The sequence below is a fragment of the Peromyscus leucopus genome, chromosome 1 (assembly GCF_004664715.2).
Source record: "Peromyscus leucopus breed LL Stock chromosome 1, UCI_PerLeu_2.1, whole genome shotgun sequence".
Taxonomy (NCBI): Eukaryota; Metazoa; Chordata; class Mammalia; order Rodentia; family Cricetidae; genus Peromyscus; species Peromyscus leucopus.
In genome coordinates this window covers 91,068,648-91,088,735 of record NC_051063.1, presented here as the reverse complement: position 1 = coordinate 91,088,735, position 20,088 = coordinate 91,068,648, and the positions used below count along the sequence as shown (strand labels likewise).

At 46.1% G+C, this 20,088-nt stretch overlaps 1 protein-coding gene across 1 annotated transcript in view; it reads left to right on the top strand.

The window, feature by feature from the left end:
- Positions 1-20,088, top strand: part of Spon1 (spondin 1) — a 286,372-nt gene that overhangs the window by 259,681 nt on the left and 6,603 nt on the right. Inside the window, exons 7-13 of the mRNA XM_028875878.2 lie at positions 3,659-3,723; positions 13,226-13,427; positions 15,147-15,287; positions 15,705-15,780; positions 16,776-16,958; positions 19,317-19,487; positions 19,574-19,741. Of these exons, the coding sequence (XP_028731711.1) occupies positions 3,659-3,723; positions 13,226-13,427; positions 15,147-15,287; positions 15,705-15,780; positions 16,776-16,958; positions 19,317-19,487; positions 19,574-19,741 (1,006 nt within the window). The remainder of the gene's footprint in view (positions 1-3,658; positions 3,724-13,225; positions 13,428-15,146; positions 15,288-15,704; positions 15,781-16,775; positions 16,959-19,316; positions 19,488-19,573; positions 19,742-20,088) is intronic.

Sequence of the window (20,088 nt, the reverse complement as noted above, 5' to 3'; positions counted from 1 at the left end):
TTCACACTACTCTGTCACTTACAGAAACAAATACCCACTACTAATGAACTGTTATTGGCATATATATATATATATATATTGCACACACGTGTGTGTATTGGAGCATGGTGGTACATGCCTGCCATCTTAACCCTCAGGAGTCACAAGTTTAAGGCCAGCTCAATGTACATAGCAAGACTTTGTCTTAAAGAGAGAGGGCACTGGAGAGATGACTCCACAATTATGAGCACTGGCTGCTCTTCCGGAGGACCAAGTTCAGTTCCAAGCATCCACACAAGATGGTTCACAGCCACCTGCAACTTCAGCTCCAGGGGCTCTGATGCACTCTTCTAGCCTCCAAAGGCACCTGCACTCACATTCACACATGCACAAGCATACACTCGCGCGCGCGCGCACACGTGTGCACACACACACACACACACACACTCATTAAAATTAAAAGGTAAGGAAAACATCCTTGACATAATATAAATATACAGATATTTACTTTTAAGCATTTTTTTAATTTTTAAAAAAGATTTATTTATTTATTATGTATATGAGTGCTCTAGTTGCATGAATACCTGCATGACAGAAAAGGACATAAGATTCCATTAGAGATAGTTGTGAGGTACCCTGTGAATACTGGGAGTTAAACTCAGGAACTCTGGAAGGTCAGCCAGTGCTCTTAAGCATGTTTTTATGATTTAAAAAATTCTAAGAAAGAAAAGAGAAATAAATAATAGAAGAAAAAGAAACAAAGGAATGTGTCATTTTATTGAGTGCCATGGATATGACCATAGGTAAGTCAGCCTGTCTACATGCTATAGGATTTAGTTTATATCAAAAAATGGATATGGCCATGAGTAAGTCAGCCTGTCTACATGCTATAGGATTTAGTTTTTATCAGAAAATGGATATGGCCATGGGTAAGTCAGCCTGTCTGCATGCTATAGGATTTAGTTTATATCAGGAAAAAAAATTGATGCCCAACAAAAACATGTAGGGTTTTGTCTGTTAGTTTTGCAGGGGTGTTGGTTGGTTGGCTGGGTAAATAGCTGGGTGTGTGGATGGATAGTAGTACAGTCTCCTTATGTAGCCCAGGCTGGCCTCTCTAACTCAAGATCTTATGGATTGGGATTGTATTCTCAGGTATGTATTTTTCATACCCAAGAAAAATATTTCACATTTAAAATGAATGTCCCAGAATACTTGTATCTTATTTCAGTAAATAAAGTGAATTATCACAAAAAAGAACCAACTGCCAGCTGTAGATGGGGCCTGCAGTGTAAGCACTAGATGAAACCATTTACAGCAAGGAGTTGCCCTGCCCACACATACGGACTTAGCATCCTTAGAACACCTGTACATCCATCGAAAATAAAGCAGATAAATAAAACAGTAATGGAGGGTCTGGACTATTGTTGTTGGGTAATATACTGCAGAAGCAAAATCAATATGTCATTAGCTAGGACCCAAACACCATGATTTAATTGTAAATCAAGGTGAATCTGTAGGGCCAGCTGGCTCCGTGGCTGCCTCAACTCCACCCACATTGATTTTATTTCTTTAGTGAGTTATTTCTTAGTAGACAGCATCTCATTACTTGGATACAGATCTGGTATCTTGGGCTTCATTTCGATGTCCTGAACTGGCTTGCCATGATTTGAAGATTTCCAACACTTGAAATTTTTAATTGTGAGCTATGCTATTTGGTATATATCCTATGGAGTCTATAGACTGTTCTGAAAGAAAATTTCTCAGAAAAATATAAAAGTCAGGGCACAAGGCAAGACTCTCAGTATAATGAGGATTCTGTGAGGGAAAGTATATATAGTCCACACACAAACACACAAAGTTGCATATGCATAGTAAGAGGTCTAGAAGGATCTGTACTAGCTGGAATACCCTGGAGAAGGAAGAGGAGACAGAAGGCAGTAGATGCTGAAGCAGGATGTACTCAACATTTACATCGTGTGCTCCTGTGATGCTAAAAATTTTCCACAATAAGTGCATATTATTCTGAAATTGAAAAGGCAATGAGGAAAGTAGTTCCAGCACTAGGTGATGAAGGCCACATGGTCCAAATATAGGAAAGAAGACATCATCATGGAAGTCATAGGGAGCCATTGATGGCTTCAGGTAAGGAATAGCTTTTCCAGATGTGTGGATATGGGTGCAGAACATCCTGACTGGGGTGAGGAGCAGGAGCTGGAGGGAGCTGGTGATGTTCCTCATCAGATCAGGTATCTGGTGCATGTGACTTGGATATAGAAGGGGCCTCTAGTGGAGGAGTGGATCCAAAGGCAGAGTGAGGGCCCCATGTGGACATGGATGTTGTGGGAGATGCAGAGCTGGTATTACAGAAATAACTCCTGTCCAGTGTGTGACTTCATGATGGACAGCTTCTGTTAGTCCCTCCCCAAAGATATGTCAGAGGGACACATTGCAAACAAACATAGAAATTTTCTGTGAGAAATGGAACCGCTCCGGAGGCCAGGGCATGCTTTTCCTGCAGACCTGTGAATGTGGGGTTATCTGCATACACCGTGACTCTTTCCTCCAGCCACGGTGAGCAGCCTAAGGAGAGAGCACTCAGAAAGAGGCTGTGAACTGTCAGCTTGTACCAACTCCTGCCCTTCTCCTCATCCAACCCAAGCCACTAGAGGTCCAGACCAAACTGGCTCTGGATAAGCCCCCTTCCTCTCGGAGGCCTGTGCAAGATCCCTTTCCTGATTGTGGTCAAGGCTCTCAAGCAGAGAGGGGTTTTTATAATATTTGACTAGGGTACTTCTCTGGTTCCTTACTTCAGCTTTCTCAGTGCTCTGGGAGTTCCAGGGAGAAGTTCACCAATTCATCCCAAATAAGTTCTAGACACCTCCTGCCAAGCATGCCTCCGAGGATAGGGAGTAGCTGGGAGGTAGGCAAACAGGTCTCTGAACTCAGAGGATGAATCTGAGCTCTGCAGAACTGCTCATGACATCCTTCTCCTCTGTGCGTAACTGAAAGTAAAAACCCAGCTCGATCTCAATGTCAAGTCAAAGAAGATCCCAAGATTCTGACCTTTGTTGTGTGATGATCACATAATGTTTGTCTTCAAAGTACTAATCCTCAAATTCTTCTTCAGAAGTTATTTGAGGTCCCCTATAATTTAATGGTGCTCTGAATATTGTCCAATCAAAATAGAGTGATGCCGCATGGGGAAGGGGTATGAGGGCTTTGTTTTGGTGTCCTTGTCTGTGGGAGTGGGTCTCCACAGCAGGAGGGTGCCTCAGGGTGACAGCACTCCGGCTGAAATGTTGGCTGCCCTACAGAGCTTGATAACCAGCGTGGGCCTGAGTCAGGCCCCTCTCAGTGTCTGGACCCTGAGCTTATGACTCAGCCCTTCATGCCGAGCAAACAGGGAAGTCTAGCCAACAGAGGTGAAGTCTGGGTTACTGCTGGACCCAGTGGGGGGACGGGCTAGACTGAAGAATCCAGGTGTAACTGAGTGGGATTATTCATATCTAGATTACAGCAACGCACTGGACACTCAGTGCCACCTCCTGGTGTTGCTGGGGAGAAATGGCTCCACAGCACATGATGGAAAAAATAGGGATAGACGAGCTCATCCCACCAAATTCTCCTGTTGCCATAAAGCCAGATCTCTACATGAAATGTATGTGTGGTTCTCTTGCAGAGTGATGAGGTCCTCACTGTCATCAAGGCCAAAGCCCAATGGCCAGCCTGGCAGCCTGTCAATGTGTAAGTATCAGACACTTGCCCTCCCTATCCCACCCTAACCTTGCCCTAGAAGCCACCTAGCTTGTCACTTAATGCAAGTAATGCCTTTACAATTAGTAATATTTTTCAGAAGAGCAAGCCAGGGAGGAGTTACCCATGTGGGAAGTCTTGTCTTCTTGGGAAGATAGGTTTGGCCTCTGTTTCCCCCAATGGTCCTCCATCCACCACAGAGGACCCAGCTTAGACATGTGATTAACCATGGCCGTTCCCTTGTGCCCCTCAGTCCAGCAGACTGAACGCCATATGTTCTATGCCCTGGAAACACAGGTGTGCTCACTCTAAACAATCCTGATTCATAGGAAACCACACCTACACTGGTCCCAGTTCTCAGTCCCTCTCCTATCTCTGTCAACTCTGTCCCTTGGAGAGTTATCTGCCCTGAAGTCTTTGGCGGCCCAGGGGGATACTACCAGTTTCAAATTACCACAATCCCAGATAGGTGAGTAAATGACCAGTGATAGATACTAGATGATGAATGGATAGATGGATGGGATGGATGGATGGATAGATAGATAGATAGATAGATAGATAGATAGATAGATAGATAGATGGTGGATAGGTGGATAGATATAGATGGACAGATAGATGGATAGATGATGGATAGATGGATAGATGGGTAGATAGATAATAGAGAGGTAGAGAGAGTTAGAGAGAGATGGTTAATGGATAGGATGGAAGGAGGGAGGGAGGGAGGGAGGGAGAGAGAGAGAGAGAGAGAGAGAGAGAGAATAAATCAGTTTGGAAAATACCTCTCCATAGATGGCCAACACTGAACTTGAACTCATCCTGTCCAAAATGGGACTCTTCATCTTCACACAAACCTATTCTTCTTAGCCTGGTGTGGGAGGCAGAAGCAGGTGGATCTCTGTGAGTTTGAAGCCAGCTTGGTCTACAGAGTGAGTCCTAAGTTGGGAAGGGTTACACAGTGAAACTCTATCTTAAAAACAAACAAACAAACAAACCCTCTCTTCTTCATGTGGGGAGTTCGAAAGTGCAGTGCTCACGAAACCTCATTTGTTCAGTCCTGTCTCACAAGCCAGTCCTTACCTGGCTGTCTTCTACATCAATTCAGACTTCCATCAACCTCCCATTCTGACCCACTTCAGCACATTTTACAATTTCCCAGATTCATCAGCTGCACCATCACAAGTGATTTTTTTAGGAATACAACCCTGCTGTGTTCCTCCTCTTCTTAACATCTTTCTGTTCACACACCCCTTTGTGTTCAAGCCCGCCAAAAGCCCTGTTACCTCAGTCTACCGTAATGGTGACCCTTTTACAGATGTTGAAATTCAGATGTGCCCCTTCTGTGACAGGCCCAGCGTCACCTTCTGACTGTTGAGGGTGGAAGGAGAGTGTCAGCCATATCCAGATGTGGCCCTAACCCACCTCCTCTATTTATAACAAGATCCTCAGATTCAGTAACGGCATATTCATTTTCTCACTTTTTAATACATTTCTCTCTTTTAGTCAAGCTTCTGATCAGCCTGAAATTAATAACAGAATATCAGTAATAAATTGGCTCTTGTCTCACAATGACAGGAAACAAAATCCGACCTCCATTTCACCCCAAATCCTTCAAGCAATGACAACGGAAGACTTCGTTGATTCAGTAGATACTCACTAAGGTCTCCACAGACAGGCTCCACAGAGGGGAGTCAGGACACTGGGGGGGGGGGAATCTCTTCCTGGGGGCCTGCAGTTCAGGGGGAAAGATACTTAGCAAATGTGACCTAAATGTGAAGGAAAGTCATGGTGAGGTCAGAAATGAAGAGGAATACAGCACATTCTAAGCATTAAAAGGTTTCTAATTTCTGCATAACTAGATGCAGAAATCAAAGGTGAACTTCGTGTGGGGCCGAGCTATGCAACATTAAAAACTGAAGAATTATAGGGTTGTGTGGAGGTTGGGGTAGGAGAGACATGGTCAACGAATATTATGTACTTGTATGACAATGTCCTTGTGGAACCCAGTCCTCTGCATAATAAGTATACCAATAAAAGGGGAACCTTTTTAATTTTTAAATTAAAACACTTATTGAAAAGTTTTCAGCAGAATATGATCAGAGCAGCATTTGGAAAAGGCAATAGCAACGCTGGGGCTCCAATATGTAAAGTTGGATGAGGTGGGAAGGGTGGGCAGGCAGGCAGGCAGGCAGGCAGGCAGCTGCGGAGAGCCAGAAGGGAGGTAGCTGCCACTTCCAATGGGAAGGCAGTGGTAAGGGGGAACAGAAGAGGTGCAGTGATAAGCTGTAGAAGGTAAAGCCGCCAGCTGTGGTGACTGAGGGAAAAAAAAAGATGAGGGAGGCAGAGTGGTGAAAATGTCTCTCAGGTGTGGGGCTGACCCAGCTAGGGAATTGGCAATCCCACCCATGACAGGGACATTAGATGAAGTTTGACGGGAAAGCCCATGAGATCAGCTCTGACCATGACATGTTAAGATGCCCTCAAAACATGTATATGAAGGTCAAGTCCCCAGTTAGTTATGTAACTGAATTTCAGGCCTAAAATTCTCTGTAGATGCAAAACTGAGTCAAGAATGAATGAGAGACTTCCCAAAAGCCAATGAGAGAGAGAGAGAGAGAGAGAGAGAGAGAGAGAGAGAGAGAGAGAGAGAGAGAGAGAGAGAGTGTGTGTTTAGGAATAAGAGTCAAGGACTTAGGACAGAATCCCAAAGCGTCCCCACTCTTCATGAACAGCAAAAAGGTCCCAAAGACAGCATGGTTCCCCCAAACACAGAGAAGAGTGTTTGAAGAATGTGACCAGCTAGGCCCAACCCAGCCAAGACACGAAGAAGTTAAGTCAAGGCTATAGAGTGTGCTTCAGATTGACAGACATGAAGGTCGTCATGACCTTCTCCTGGGGGACGGGGAACCCTGCACACAGCGGATAAACTGGGACAGAGTGAGGTTGCAGAGTCACAGATTCAAATGATCCAGCTAACCTAACCCTACTGTACAAGACCAAGGGCTGGCTGGGCTGTGGCCATGAAGGGGTGAAAACCAAGCAGAGCCCATTTTGTGTGTGTGTTTTGGTGGCTTGGAGGTGGGTTTTGATTTTTTGTTTTTGTTTTTGTTTTGGTGGGGTTTTGTTTCTCTTTTGTCTTTTTCTTTCTCCAAGATGTGAAAGGCTTTCTGAAAATTTGAAAGAAGTATTATTTGGGGAATACCTTCCCACACTTCACCTATCCCTCAGACTTCCTGAGACCCAGTGGAAACAAAAAAATTAATTGATGGCAAACACTCAACCCCCAAACATCCAAAACCTTTCCACTCCACACTCTGGGCTTGTTAAGGGAAAGGAATTTTCCTTTGATTAGCCCAAACCCTCGACTCCCCTTTCCTCTTCCAAATCTCATTAGAAAGTCAAATTAGGGAGCCCACACCAGCCAAGTTTTGTTTTGCCCTAACAGCCCTCCCTGTCCCCTCAAAGCCTGCCTGATGGAGGTTAATGGGATTCCAGCCTCCCCAGCCTGGTGGAGAGCCAGGGTGACCTACTTTCAAAGTCCTGCCTGTCGAAACTGACTTGTTTTTCAGCAGTCTTCATCCCCATTCCCAGCACCCCTTCTCAAAGGACAGTCGTGAATGAACTAATTAGCTGGTGACTTGTTTAATTCGATAAATCAAGCCAGAGCACTGACAGCCCAGTGTTCAGGTAGAGACAGGAAAAGACAAATTCTAAGCAAAGCCACATCCTTCACTGGTTCCTTGCAATCATAAGTGGAAAACAGTTCCTACAAATCATTCTGAATTTGCGCTGCTCTGTTCCTCCAGGGTGGTCTGAATGCTAAGAATTACCAGAACTTTCAAAGATATTTATCTCCTGGAAAGGACAGGCATTCTCCCTGAATTATTCCCATCCATTCTGCTTGGTTATCTCTTGCTTAGACAATGGCCCATGTTTGTGAGGTCTCCGGTACAGAGACCGGGTCAACTTCTCTAGAAATAAAATCAGAAATATCTTCCTTTTAAATCAGCCCTCTGGTTCCAGAGCCCCTCCTGCCTCCTAGCAGAGTCACCTGGGTCCATCCACACTCTCAGGGTAGTGAAGGAACATGGACTAGAGCAGGTGGTGGATCTGCGTGTCCAGATGGACTTGGAGTCCCAGATGCCTTATGGTTAGAAATGAATGTTGCAAGAACCTGACAAACCCTGATCCGCCAACTCAGGGCTTCAGCCAAGTGAATGGCTTTGCCGCCCCCTGGTGGCTTAATGGAGTTTCTGCACTTGAGGGGGAAAAAAATCGAACTCACGAGACAAAAGTAAACCTTTAGGAAACCAGGTCTCATTGGTGTGGATCTGTAACTTATGAGGCAAGGATCGAGGTCTAGATGGATCACAAAGATCGTTTCTTACCTTGTTTCCTCTGTGTTGTGTTTTGGGAAGTTTTGTTGCAAATGAGGCACAGTATTGTCAGGAACCATGACGAGGAATTTCTTTACAATAGGTGAGGTTAAAAACACCTGTTCCTGTGCCCTCATCCCACGCACCACACATGGAGAAAGCGTTTCTCCATGTAGCCACTTTTTTTTCATTTTGCTTGTGTGAATTGGGACAATGCTGGATTGGGACTTTTTTTTTTTTTTTTTTTTTTAAGACATGCTATTTTTCTTGGAACCAGGTGTTATGGTTTGCATCTTAGATGTCCCCTAAAAAGCTAAAGGCACTCATGGAAAGAAATGGAAACTTCAGGAGTTGGGAAGAAGGTAGGCCTGTGGAGGTCTGTACTTGGAAGGTATATCAGCACGCAGCCACCCACTACCTCCTTCTTATGACTCCACCATGATATAGTATTGCCACAGCCCCACAGAAACATGACCATGGGCTGGAATCTCTGACACCATGAGCCAAAAGGAGACTTTTTTCCCTCTAAAATGTCTTTCTCAGTTGTCTTGTCACAGCAACGGAAAACTGGAACAAGACGGGCCACAAAGATGTTCAATTTCAGAATATTTGTGGATATATATAATGACATATCTTGGCGACAGGACCCAAGTCTCAACATGCAACATGTTTCATGTACACCTTTTATACTTGAATAGGTTTGCACAATATTTTAATGTATCTGCAACTTGACTGTAACCCATCGCATGGGGTCAAGAGTGGAATTCTCCTTTTGGGTTTCATGTTACCGCTCAGAAAGTCTCAGATTTGTGACTTTTAAGATTTGTAATACTGAGCATGTGCCGTTCTTTTTATTATACAGAGGTTTTAATTGATGTATAATTCAACTGGTTTCCTTTGCAGTTGCTTTTCTTATTTCAAATCTAAGACAGGTAACATTTCTTTAACAAAAGTTTTAATCAGATGTTTGATATTTTCTATAATCTAGATGTATCTATCTGGTTCTAGAGCTATTGTTTGCTGTATGGTGTTTAGTGTGAATCCAGTATTTTTATTATAGTGGTCCTGACACCCTTGGTGATCAGTCTTTCCTCTCAGGCTCACTTGAGTAGACTATTTCATACAGGGCAGTTTCTAGATTCTCCATTTTGGGTCACTAATTTCTATTCTGTTTTACTTTGATTATATTATTTTTAATTAGATTTGTCATATACTCTGGCATGTAATAAGTCTATATCAATTCTCTCTGCTTTAAAATAAAAAAGGATTCAAATTTAAATCCTAGATAAAAGAAAATTAGGACACCAAATTGGCAAAATGTCATATCTTGGAAGACCTGGAATCTAAAAGAGCATAAATAAGAACTTGATTAAAGTTCGATTAAATTAAGAGCCCTAGGCCTGGCTAGCATTTCCTGAGAAAAAGTCACACATAAGCTTATCCATTTCATTATTTTAAATAAGGTTTTTATAAGAGAAATAATAAATACTTTGAAGCGACCTTTAATTAAATTTGAAGGTCAAAGGAAATAGAAAAGCTCTACATTCATTTCCTAGATTAATTCATTTATTTCAACAAACATTTGGAAGGAACCCACTGCATGCTAAGGTCTCTACCAGGCAGGAAAATATAGCTGAAATAACAAATTAAAAAAAAAAAAAAAGCCTCTACTCTATTGGTACCTAATGGGGAAGAGAGACATTAAACAAGAAATTCTGAGTGATGCATCAAGTCAGCAAGCAGTTTGGGGGAGCAGAGAAAAAAAAGGTCTCTCATGGAAGCACTATACAGCCTGGGGGAAATTTTCTTGTGCTGGATAAGAGAAAGTGGCAAGGTGTGTCTAAAGATGCTTTAAAAACTTTGCTCCTACACCCTTCTGCATCGACAGAGGGTCAGGCACTTGGACGTGGGTCCAGTTTTCCCATCCCTTGCAGCCCTTGCCAAGCCCTGGAAGGCCCCGCCCTCAGGCTGTCAGCTGCGTCTATGAGACCTTGTCCTTAAGCAGCGTCTCAGCCACATTTCTTGATGTAACCGAATCCCTGGCAAAAAGCAGCTTAAGAAAGGAAAGGCGTGTTTTGGCTCCTGGTTTTGGAAGACACACACATGCATCTGTAGCTCAGCTCGCTTCCCCTTTCTTCCCTGTTGTAGTCAGTCAGGGAGGCCAGCCTGTGGATGGTGCTCCCGCACGTTGAGGGAGGTCCTCAATGAGGCTTCTCTGGAAACAGCTTTGAGAACACTCAGATCCTGCTGTCCTACGTGGTTACTGGTCCAGTTAAGTTGTTAGGAAGATCAACCATCACACAAACTTATGTCTGTGAGGTACACAAGTACCAGTTTGTGCCGGATTGGCGTCAGGGAGGTTCCTAATGCTCTAGGTTCCTCAGTAGAGCTGTATTTGTCTCCCTAGGTTGTCACTGTGAGTCACGTCACTTGTGGGGTTCAGGATATGAATAACTATCTCTGAAATGACACTCTGAGGAAGATGGGGGGACAACGGGTGGAGCATCTATGTGGCAATGGAGGAGGGCTGCATCCCAAGGGACTGCTGGACAGGCATTGTAAAACAGGCCAGCCACTTGATATGAGGCTGGACAGGCAATGCCACAGCTCCCAGACTGCAGGCTATGGAAGCTGGGAGCCTAAGTTCCCTCAGGAGCTTCTTAAAGAAAGTTGCTGAGTGCTGGGGAGATGCCTCAGTCAGTCAACTGCTTGCCAGGAAAGTACAAGGACCAGAATCCACATTTTTAAAATGTCAGCTGTGGTTACCGCATGCTTATAATCCCAACACTAAGGAGGGGGAAATAGGCAGATAATTGGGGCTTCCTAGCCAATCAGTCTAGCCTACTTGGTGAGTTCCAGGACACTGGGAGATCTTATTTAAAAAAAATAATAATAATAAAATAAAAATAAATAGCCAGGCGGTGGTGGTGCACGTCTTTAATCCCAGCATATGGGAGGCAGAGCCAGGTGAATCGCTGTGAGTTCGAGGCCAGCCTGGGCTACAGAATGAGTTCCAGGAGAGGCACCAAAACCACACAGAGAAACCTTGTCTCAAAAAACAAACAAACAAACAAAAAAGCATTATTGCTGAAGTCTCTAAGATTAGACTAAGACTCCACCACAGGAAAGTGGCCACTATTATAGCAGGGAGACGCCCCCAGGAGGTATGACAGCTACTTCATGATATACAATTTTCTGTTTGTGGCACTGTGTCAGCACCCAAGCTGCTTTGGATTTTGGAGGATCCCAGCTTTGGGGTTTTCAGAACAAAGATGTTAAACCTGTGATTATAATCATAGCAGAGATGCTGAGCACTGAATTAAGCACACTGTGCAGGAGAGCTGGCTAATTAGCCACTATAACCCTCTGATACAGACATATAATTCCCATTTTAAAGATTTGGACACTGGGGCCAGAGAGATGCTGTACAAGCAAGAGGACTTGAGTTCAGGCCCTCCAGATCTCATATAAAAGCTGGGCATGGCTGCATGTGCCTATAAGCCCCGCATTGAGGAAGCAGAAACCGGTGGGTCACTGAACAGCAAATTTGGCCAAAATGGTGAGCCTGGGTTGAAAGAGAGATGCTATCTCAAACAATAAGATGGATAGTGATAGAGGAAGATACCTAACATGGCAGAGGTACATGTATCCACAGATATGTGCACATACATAACACACACGAATGAAGGAAACAATATTTGAAAACAAATTTGGATACTCAGATACAGAGGAGGCTGAGTTTGCTCAAAGGCACACAGATCTACAGGCTGGTGTCAGGACCTCCACCTAAGCTTCCCTCCCCTCTGCTTCTTGGTTGGTTCCGTATGTCTGCCAAGGGCCAACGATCTAGTTCTGTGGGGCCCAGTGGGTCTGGAGTCATCACTATCTGGGCTAGGTGATGGTAGGCAGGAGCGCAGATCTCAGCAAAAGCCACAGGGTCTCTCAAAACAGCAAAGGCTGACCAGCGACCAGATGGAATGAACAGATCAGGTGGTGACTAGCCAAGGATTTCCCACAGCTAGTGGCCTGAGGCTGCAGCGTCATGCCAAGCTGCTTTTAAGCCTTGACCCCTACTACCCATGCCTCCAAGCTCATTCACCCCAATGCACTCTCATTGCCTCTCAACAAAACAGGATCATAATTCTACCCCTACAGGATCTCCATGAAGGGAAAATGGAATTGGATGGGTCTGTCACCTAGAATGTGCTAAGAGAACGTGACTCTTCCACCCCCGTTCCTTCTGTGAACCACCTCCATCATCTCTTGCAATGCAGCCTCTCCTGAGACCTTGCAACCTGAGGAGATGGAGGCTGAAGAGCTAGCTGCTCCTGGTAGCTGGGGTCTGGAGACATTATTTCCGGGCACTGGAACATTTAGCCAAAGGTTCCTGGCTCTCCAACTCAACTGGTAACCAGGGCAACCAGATGAGTATGCCCTGATGCCAGGCAGGTCCTCACCCTAGGTGGTTTCTTAAGGTAAACAGAGGCAGAAGGCACTGGAAGACCTTTCGCACTCTGGAGATCTCAATTGAGTGGGCAGGAGGAGAATTTAGGAGTTGATAATAGAAAGAACATTGACCTTGAGCTCATGTTTGTGTGGGTCATTGTCTCCATTCTATTCTGCCCCTTAATGTTGTGACTCTGGACAAGTTCCATGACTCTCTTAAAGAAAACAGAATCAATAATCCTTACCTTAGTTCTGTTGTAAAGATGAAATGAAGATATGCCTTGGGACCTTGGAGAGCAGTTACTGTTTGCAAAGCTCATCTCACATCCTACATAGCTAGGTACACACACACACACACACACACACACACACACACACACACACACACACACAGATTTCCCGGAGCTTTACAGTGCAGTGAGAGATGCGTCAGTCTATAACTGAGCAAATAAATCATACTTGGAACTGCTATAGAGTGTTTAAAAATGGACAGTGTGAGGCATCCATCTTTGTCCAACAGGTAGGCTCAGAAGAGAAATGAGCATAAACCAAGGATGCTTAAGGAGTCTGCCCCCTCTCTGTCCCTCTGAGTTTTTAACCACGGCCAGCCACACAGTCCCCAAGTATGTGTGCAGCCCATCCTGAATGTGATAGCCTCTCTATTTGGTTTCTAGGAGAGCAGCACCCTCAGCTGAATTCTCAGTGGACAGGACACGCCACTTAATGTCCTTCTTGACGATGATGGGCCCCAGTCCTGACTGGAATGTGGGCCTATCTGCAGAGGATCTGTGCACCAAGGAATGTGGCTGGGTCCAGAAAGTGGTGCAGGACCTGATCCCCTGGGATGCTGGCACTGACAGCGGGGTGACCTATGAGGTAGGTGTGTGCCCACAGTGGAAGGCAGACCTCCTTAGCAACCCCTTCTGGTCTGCCCTATTCTAGGTGTCCTGGGGAAGGAAGTGGGTGTGACTCAGCCGTGTCCTAGAAGTCCTTTGTGGCCAGCATTGTTCTATGTACCAACTGCATTAAAGTTTGGAGCCTGAAAGGTGGCTAAGTGGTTAAGAGCACTTGTTATTGTAGAGGGTTAGTTCAGTTCCCAGCCCCTGCAAGGCAGCTAACAAATATCTAACTCCATTTCCAGAGGATCTAACCCCCTCTTCTAACATCCATGGGTACCAAGCACACAGGTGGCATACATATATGCATGCAGGAAAAAAAAAAAACTTAAACATATAAAATACATAAATCTTTTTTAAAGATATTTTTAAATTCTGGAGGCATCAGAAAACCAGTAGGAGAGGGATAGGGAGACAGCTAAGTCAGTGAAGTTCTTGTTGGGCGAACAGGAGGACCTGAGTCAGTTCCCTAGACCGTAGTTAAAAAGTCAGGCATGGCGGGACACGCTTGGAATCCTAGTGCTGGGGAGGGAAAACAGGTGGATCGCTGGAGCTTGCTGGCCAGCTGGACTAGCCCACTCTGCAAGTCCCTGACCACTGAGAGACCCTCTCAAAAAGCAAGGTGGAGAGTATCTGAGGAATGACACCCACAGTGGACCTCTGGCCTCCACACACGTGTACACATGCTCCTGTACTCACAGGTGTTCACATTCACACACAAAAAGAAGGAAATGCGTGAGGGAGCGATCACTCAGAACACTGTGATTTTTCCAGGCAGATTTAGCCAATGCCCTAATTGGTACATTTTTTTGTTTGTTTGCTATGTTGTTGTTCGGTTTGGAGGTTTGCGTAGAACCCAGGGCCTTGCCTATACTGGGTGAGAGTTCCAAAACTAAACTGCATTCCCAGACCTTGCTTTGTTTTTTGTTTTAGGCATGCTCTCACTATGTAGCCCAGGCTAGCATCAGACTCCCCATCCCCCACAGGTGTGTGCTACTGTGGCGGACTTGCAAATAGCTTCCCAGGCCTGCCACACTCATCCTTTCTGTCGGGAGTCTGGGGCTGCCTTCTCACAGCAATGGCTGAGCTGAGTAGTCATCAGACACAGTGTGACTCACATCTGACCAGACACGAGAACAGTTAGCTGCCTGGTCCAGCAGAAAAAGCCTTGGATCCAGGTCAAGCTGGCTCAGCCACTTCTAAGGTTGGATGACCTCTTTGGAACTTGGCTTCTTCAGCCAGACAAACACTTTCGGTGCATGTGCAAGCTTCTAAGCATAGGTTTATGGATTTCTAAGCACAGGATCTACACAAGTGGAATTCCACAAATATAGTTACACTTTTTAAAAGATTTATTTTATGTATATGAATGTTCTATGTACATGTACACCTTTACACCAGAAGAGGGCATCAGATCCCACTACAGATGGTTGTGAGCCACCATGTGGTTGCTCGAAATTGAACTCAGGACCTCTGGAAGAACAGCCAGTGCTCTTAACCACGGAGCCTTCTCTCCTGCCCTAGTTACACTTCTTAAATTCCAACCCGAGCAATGTTCTGTATTTGATCCCCAGAATCACACACACACACACACACACACACACACACACACACACACACACACACAGATCCACAATAAACAAATTGGTCTGAGGCTTTTTCCATTGTATTTCCGATGTTGTCTGTTTTATTTCCACAGTCACCAAACAAGCCCACAATTCCTCAGGAAAAAATCCGACCCTTGACCAGTCTGGACCATCCTCAGAGTCCTTTCTATGACCCAGAAGGTGGGTCCATCACACAAGTGGCCAGAGTTGTCATCGAGAGAATCGCCCGGAAGGTACCATGAGGAAGGCCAGTGTGCCTATCCACCTTTCTAGAATCACTAGGGTCTCTAGCAGGAAGCACCTTTGGATATGGATTTAATGGGCCTTTTGAGGTTTCCAGTATGAAAATTATCTTTTTAAATGTAAATTAGTAAAAGCAACCCAGAGTGAAGCCAGGTTCAAAGGAATGACTTGATCCAAGCAGGTTAGTTGATCATAAGTTCTACAGTCAGTTGCTAAAGTCTGCCATGGTCGGGCTGTTTAGTCAATGCTTTTTTTCTTGCACTTCTTTTCATTTAAGCTGTAAATGTTGGACCAGAACTCTGCCATCACATGGATTTGGTGCCAAGGAAACATTCATTAGATTTAGGTATTCCATCTCTCCCTTGAACATTCTCTTTTTTCAAATGTACACTCCGTTTCTTTTGCAGGGAGAGCAATGCAACATTGTACCTGACAATGTGGATGACATTGTAGCTGACCTGGCTCCAGAAGAGAAAGATGAAGGTATGTTGTTCTCCGTTGTTGCAGGTGGCAACATAAATTGACATGGCCAATAGTCTCTGACTCAGTGTTCTCATCTCTGAAATAACCAGGATGCCTGGGGCAGGGGGTGGAGTTCAGTGTATAAGAAAATTGCTGGAGGACTGAGATTAGTATTTAACATTAGTTCTCTATGACGGCCATGAACATGGACTTAGGAGGTTTCGCAGTATCCAGATCACTGTCCGCTTTGATTCTTGTTGTGCCTTGTCAGGTGGACACAAGCCCATCTACCCATCATCAAGGACAAAAGTCCAGGCCCAAATGGCAGAGCCTTGGTTTTTAAGTTTCCTCACAGAACCTAGACTTCCTGAGTCTGTAACCTTGACAGGAAGCTAACCTTCCTATCTCTCTCCCCTCAACTATGAAATGGGCATAATAGCAGACTTTGCCTCCAAGAAATTGAGAATCAACAGGCTCAATTAAGTAAGATTCCTAAGGTTGCTAGCACAGGGTAGTTTCAGGAGCTAACACCCGTGGGTTGAGCCAATAGGAAGGAGAAGCTGCAAAAGAGCTTTGAGCTTCTCAAAACTTCCCATGAAATCCCACATGCTTGGAAACAATGTCTGCCAAGGGCAGGGCAGAGACGAGAAGATACACACATGTAAAAGGATCTCACAGGAAGAGAAGAGTCACCATTCATTAGATAGTTACCAACAGGATGTTGGAACATCATTTTCTTTTCTTTTCTTTTTTTAATTATTTTATGTGCATTGGTGTTTTGCCTACATGTATGTCCACATGAGGGTGTCAGATCCCCTGAAACTGGACTTATTGACAGTTGTGAGCTGCCATGTAGGTGCTGGGAGTTGAACCCGGGTGCTCTGGAAGGGCAGCCAGTGCTCTTAACTGCTGAGCCATCTCTCCAGCCCCTGGAACACACAGATAAACCTTCATGCAGAGAGCCAGTCATGGCTTCCACAGGCTCCCAGGGAGAACATGTCAAACACTCTTTGCAGACGACACCCCTGAAACCTGCATCTACTCCAACTGGTCTCCGTGGTCGGCCTGCAGCTCCTCCACCTGTGAAAAGGGCAAGCGGATGCGGCAGCGCATGCTGAAGGCACAGCTGGACCTCAGTGTCCCCTGCCCTGACACCCAGGACTTCCAGCCCTGCATGGGCCCTGGCTGCAGTGATGAAGGTAAGGCAAGGTCTAGGCCAGCTGGAGAAGATTAGGAAGAGAGGCCTTCAACACGGGGCCTCTCACCGTGGCAGACAGCTTTCCCAGAGTGGCCTCATGGTCAATGAAGCCCAAGCCGAGCAAAAGCCTCCTACAGTATCTTGAGACCTCTGAACACACAAGCCATCATGTGATAACAAGTTCCCGAGGCTCACCACCTTCTCCCTCCATGTGTCGCTTGTATGTCAGTCACCTAGACCAAGGTGCCTGTCAGAACATCAGGGGAAAGGATCACTGGGAGCCAGAGGAGTTAATCAGTGGTGGCTTGACCTCATGGACTCCATGGCCCCCTAGGTGGGAGAGTGATCTTCTTTCTCTTGCTAGGCCCCACTTCCTAAAGTCTCCCCTACACCCCCAACCACCACAAGATACTGTTAGAAATAAGTTTGGGGTCACAAAAGGAAGAGCACCATTCTGACTTGAGTGTCTGACAATGCAGACTTCACTCTTGCTCCAGGGTGTGCTCAGAAGGCATGAACAGACAGGCAGTGCAATTCATTTTTATTCTAACTCAGGTGATGGCTGTGTCTTTTCCCCATTGGCTGGGGTCCAACCTCACAGTCTTATTCAGTCAGCTAGTCTGAAAAGAATCGGTGCATAGGAGATAGAGGAAGGAGAGGGCTCCCTTCCCCAGACCATCAAATGCCTAGGACAGAGCAGGGGGCCTCTGTGTAAGCAAAGGTTTTACTGGGTCCACAGGATTAACATATTTGTATAAAAGTCTTAAAGGTAGGGGAAATAAAGGTTTTAATTCCTTATTCTAAACACAAGTTATATAGTATAGAACTATAGAAAAGACTCATATTTGATATTTCTTACAATACCACCACCAGCTGGGACCAAATGGTCAATGCATGAGCTGTGGGGGACAGTTAACATTCAACCACAGCACACGTGACCGCGCACACACACACATGCACACACACCAGCCACGGGATATAACGTACACATCTGCAGAGGCAGCAGACAGATGTTTTGTGACAAATTACTAATGACAAGTAGTCTGATTCTGACCCTTAGCTCAGCTGCATTTTTCCTTCTTTCTTCCTCTCATTTTCTTCCTCCCTGCCCTCCCCCCTTTTGGGGAGTTTGGGAATTTGAGAAAGTTCCTCACCATATAGCCCAGGCCAGCCTAGAGCTCACTCTATAGCTCCATGCTGGTCACTTGAGTGCTGAGATTACAGGAGTGGAGCATGTGCCCCAGGTCCAAGGCATAGGCCCAGCGATTTACAACTGTCATACCTCCTGGGGGCGTCTCCCTGCTATCATAGTGGCCACTTTCCTGTGGTGGAGTCTTAGTCTATCCTTAGAGACTTCAGCTCTAATGCTCTGTTTGTTTGTTTGTTTGTTTGTTTTTTGAGACAAGGTTCCTCTGTGTGGTTTTGGTGCCTCTCCTGGAACTCATTCTGTAGCCCAGGCTGGCCTCGAACTCACAGAGATCCACCTGCCTCTGCCTCCCAAGTGCTGGGATTAAAGGCGTGCGCCACCACTGCCCGGCCCAAATGCTTTTAAGTAGTTGTTATTCCCGGGACCTCTTCCGAATCCCACCTGTGCCTTGCTTCACGTAGGGACCTTCAGCCGTATTGCTTACGTTCTCCAGCTCTGTCAGAAACTGTCAAAGGTCAGGCTTGATCTCTGCAAGTTTGCAAAACCTGTCACTATGCACAGCTTTCAAGACTGCAGGACGACGATTGCTGGGCAAAGGGCAGCTGCCTGCTTCTGCATGACTCTTCCCTGCCTCTACGGGTCCATGCTGCTTTCTGTTCAAATTCTGAGAAGGGTGGCCATGGCAGGCCTATACAGGCTGGAATGGTGCCTGAAACAAAGACAAGCAATTCCAAGCAGAGGCTAGCTAAAACAGCACACTCCTGCCTGACACTTCCTGGCTTTTCCTGGTAGCAGGCTGACCTGTCTCTCAGGGCTTTACCCCCCACATGGTTTATTGCTAGCCATCTGGGCCTCAAATAGGGCACCATGGAGAAGAACAAATCCTGTTATAGACAAACCTACAAGGAGACAGGGAAAAGAAACTCACTGTCAACACTTGAGGCTCCTTTTGGGGACAAGAGCTAGGGAACTAATGCCAGTAGTAGAGCTGAAGTCTCTAAGGACAGACTAAGACTCCACCACAGGAAAGTGGCCACTACTATAGCAGGGAGACGCCCCCAGGAGGTATGACAGTTGTAACTCGCTGGGCCTATGCCTTGGACCTGGGGCACACGCTCCACTCCTTAACCGCCTCTCCTCCCAGAGTCAGAGTTCTCTGTACCAACCCCAGGTTCTTCTCTGCCCCTCCTGAGCATGCTCAGTGTGTTGCAGATGGCTCCACCTGTACCATGTCGGAGTGGATCACCTGGTCGCCTTGCAGCATCTCGTGTGGCATGGGCATGAGGTCCCGGGAGAGGTACGTGAAGCAGTTCCCAGAGGACGGCTCGGTATGCACACTGCCCACGGAGGAGACCGAGAAGTGCACAGTCAACGAGGAGTGTTGTGAGTGGGAGTGGCCTGTAGGTGGGCGGGGCAAGCAGGCGGACCCCAGCCCAAGCTGCACAACTCCAACTGTATGGACTCCCTAGCTCCCAGCAGCTGCCTGGTGACGGAATGGGGTGAGTGGGATGACTGCAGCGCCACCTGTGGGATGGGCATGAAGAAGCGGCACCGTATGGTCAAGATGAGCCCCGCCGATGGCTCCATGTGCAAGGCTGAGACATCGCAGGCGGAGAAATGCATGATGCCTGAGTGCCGTGAGTGGGTATGGGGAGGGCTTTGGGCAGGGAACCTCAAACGGACAACAGACATCCAAGTGTTCCCCTACTGGGTGAATGAATAGGTGCCAAGAGAAAGCAAGGTCTGGTCTTGTAGGGCACTGTCAGGAGCAAGAGGAACCACAGGTGTGACGGGTATCCCATCAACTAGACAAGCTCCTTGGGGGTGTTCTAAGCACACTGGTGGCTTCTGGAGAGAATTCACCTGCAGCTGTGTTCAACAGAAGCATTCCCTTGGGGCAATAGAAAGGGATAGTAAATTTAGGTAAGGCATGCTTTGGCTGAGTCCAATCCATTCCTGGTTGTTCGTTTGTGGGGTGGAAACA